General features: G+C 37.8%; 1 protein-coding gene across 5 annotated transcripts in view; it reads left to right on the top strand.

Moving 5' to 3' along the window:
- LOC125039673 (integral membrane protein GPR155-like) overlaps positions 1-2,500 on the top strand; it is a 61,232-nt gene that overhangs the window by 46,630 nt on the left and 12,102 nt on the right. For 2 of the 5 annotated variants that reach the window (XM_047633862.1, XM_047633863.1), the window contains exon 2: positions 2,327-2,460. The exons of the other annotated variants lie outside the window; for them this stretch is intronic. In XM_047633862.1, coding sequence (XP_047489818.1) covers positions 2,440-2,460 — 21 coding nt within the window. In that variant the 5' untranslated portion in view covers positions 2,327-2,439. The remainder of the gene's footprint in view (positions 1-2,326; positions 2,461-2,500) is intronic. 5 annotated transcript variants of the gene reach the window in all.

The following is a 2,500-nucleotide window of genomic DNA, read 5'->3' as shown; positions in this document are numbered from 1 at the left end:
ACAAATACATTATATTTGACCAACTAGAAACCAGGACTATGAAAAAGACCATCTTTAAAAGTCAAAATACTGTGGCCGTAATAAAAGAAAGGAAGTGGCATCTTTAAACATAAAAAAATAGCAAATGAGAAAAAAGAAAGAAAAAAAAATTGAGTCCAAACGGCAAGTTAACCGAAAAACCAAGCATCAGTTCACGTGCAAGGCGGAGTCAAGTGAGCTCCTCACGTGACCTCCGACTCTGCCGTCTTCAGCCGTCTCCCCCCCCCCTCCCCTCCCCTCTCCTCCCGCTGGAGTCCATCGCCTTCTTCTTCTTTCTTCGTCTATCTGTCGTGTCTGTCTGTTTGTCTCTGTCTCTTTATCGCTGTCTGTCTGTTCCTCCTTCAATCTTGCCTTGGCCTCTACCCCATCCCCTTTTCCTCCCTCCCTCTCACTCCCCACCATCCCTCCCTCCCCCGCCTCCTGACACGTGTGGGACGAGGCTGCAATCTGCACTTGGTAGCGAGGTGCACTGTATGGTTGTTGCAAAGGATACGATGATTCAGGGTGTCTCGCTAATACATTATTATCCTTTCTGAAACGATACTTGTATTTGTTGATTGTTTAGAGAGGGATAAATTGGTTAGTAGCTTACGATGTGGTAGGATATATTGATAGAAATCATGCTCCATCAAATTCTTTGATCTCTCTCTTTTTTTTTTTTTCTTTTTTTTTTACTTTTGGGGGAGTTGTGCCAAGGAAACTCGATGTCCTCTGTTAACCTGATTTTATATTTGCATATGTCGAAGGCTGATTATAACAACGATGAACTGAATTTTTTTTATTGTTTTTTTTTTTTTTTTTTTTTTTAGTAAGTAATGACTTTCAACGTATCAGTGGTTTTGTGAGGTAGAACAATTATGTATGATTGAAAGACATGATAAGATAATTTTTGCTTAGCCTCGTGGTCACGTGAGATGACGACCTGAGTCTCGTGTTTTCGAAGATGCCATTGTTGTTGTGTTCTTCACCGTAAGCTCAATGTTTTTTGTCGATCTGTGTCTACGGTCGTGTAATATAGACAGGCTTCCTAATATCCTGAGAACAGATCAAATAAAGCGCAGCCACAATGAGGATAAAAAATAAATCTGGATATTTCAGATGCGTGTGTGTGTGTGTGTGTATGTGTGTGTGTGTGTGTGTGTTTCATATTCACTGACAAAAGAATCCAGGTGAACCAGAAGCGGTACGATTTATTTTGCTTTTGTTGGTGTGGCATTTTCCATTTTAATTTTCCAGTTCTTTAAAAGCGTCTATCGCACCGCTCTTGTTACCCAGCTGCAACGGCGTAGGCGTCATGCTCAGCCGGGCCGAACGCAGAATGACTTCGGGGAGAACACCAAACCCTGAATATTAGTGTTCATTTGTCTTAAACATAGTATACCCGATGATTTTATGACGTCAACATATCTTGCCCGTTCACTCTTCATTCCAAAGATATTTACATGTCCAGTATGAAGATATCGCACTAATACAACCGTGTAGCAATAATAAAGATGGCGGCGCACCAAGCACACGGAGGTAAAAACAGATGTTTCCAACATGACTTTTTTCTTGAAACTGGAAGTCACTATAGCGCATGATGTTAAACTACGCAGGAATATACCTTAATAAAAAGACATTTGAACGGAAAATGCCTTGTTTTTTGCCCTTAGTCAAATGATAATCATTTCATAATTTCTTCATTGATAATCATGAAAGAGTTGGTTTTGGTCGATTTTAAAGTATGATCGGCGTATTCCTCAGTACTGCAGCCAAACAATCTACTTATAACTCGTAAGGCACATGAGATAACAATTTCACTACGTCAGGAAGACACGAGAACATTCTTATAGTAAATACAGAAAAATCCTTCTCCTAGATAACAGATATATCTAGAGGACGAAAAAATATCCAAAGATAGTATTCGTCACTATCAGAGAGCAATATTTACTTGTTGAAATCACGTGCTTTCCTTAGCAGAATTTGAAGAGGTTCACTGCACCTAATTTGTTGAGTTTGTGCAACTCTTGTCCTATGGTTTTACTTTTTTTTTTTTTTTTTTTTGGGGGGGGGGCAAGAAAATGGCGATTGAGGAAAGAGAAATAAAAAAAAAAAAATATATGCGAAAGATGCGAAAATATATATAAATAATAACCAGTATATGTAATTTTTTAAAAGGGTAGATATAGTTCACATTATTGACGAAAACAATATATATTCGTAAAATACATAGAAGTATAATTCATTGTTGATTTTAACATTCAGGCAATACCTATCCATGAACTAATGAATGTGGTTTGTTATTCAGCAAAAGACTAAAGAAAAAAAAGTCTAAAAGGACTGAGAAAAAAGATTTTGGAAAAAACGAAATAGCATATTTCTTCCATCCGACACGTGAATGCATTCTGAAATATTCAAATCATGGTCTTCAGTTGCGACAAGGTAAGACGTGATTAAGATATATATGGAGAAAATGATTGTG

This window comes from Penaeus chinensis, chromosome 27 (assembly GCF_019202785.1).
Source record: "Penaeus chinensis breed Huanghai No. 1 chromosome 27, ASM1920278v2, whole genome shotgun sequence".
NCBI lineage: Eukaryota > Metazoa > Arthropoda > Malacostraca > Decapoda > Penaeidae > Penaeus > Penaeus chinensis.
The sequence above is the reverse complement of the archived record's forward strand: the minus strand, read 5'-3'. Positions and strand labels throughout refer to the sequence as shown.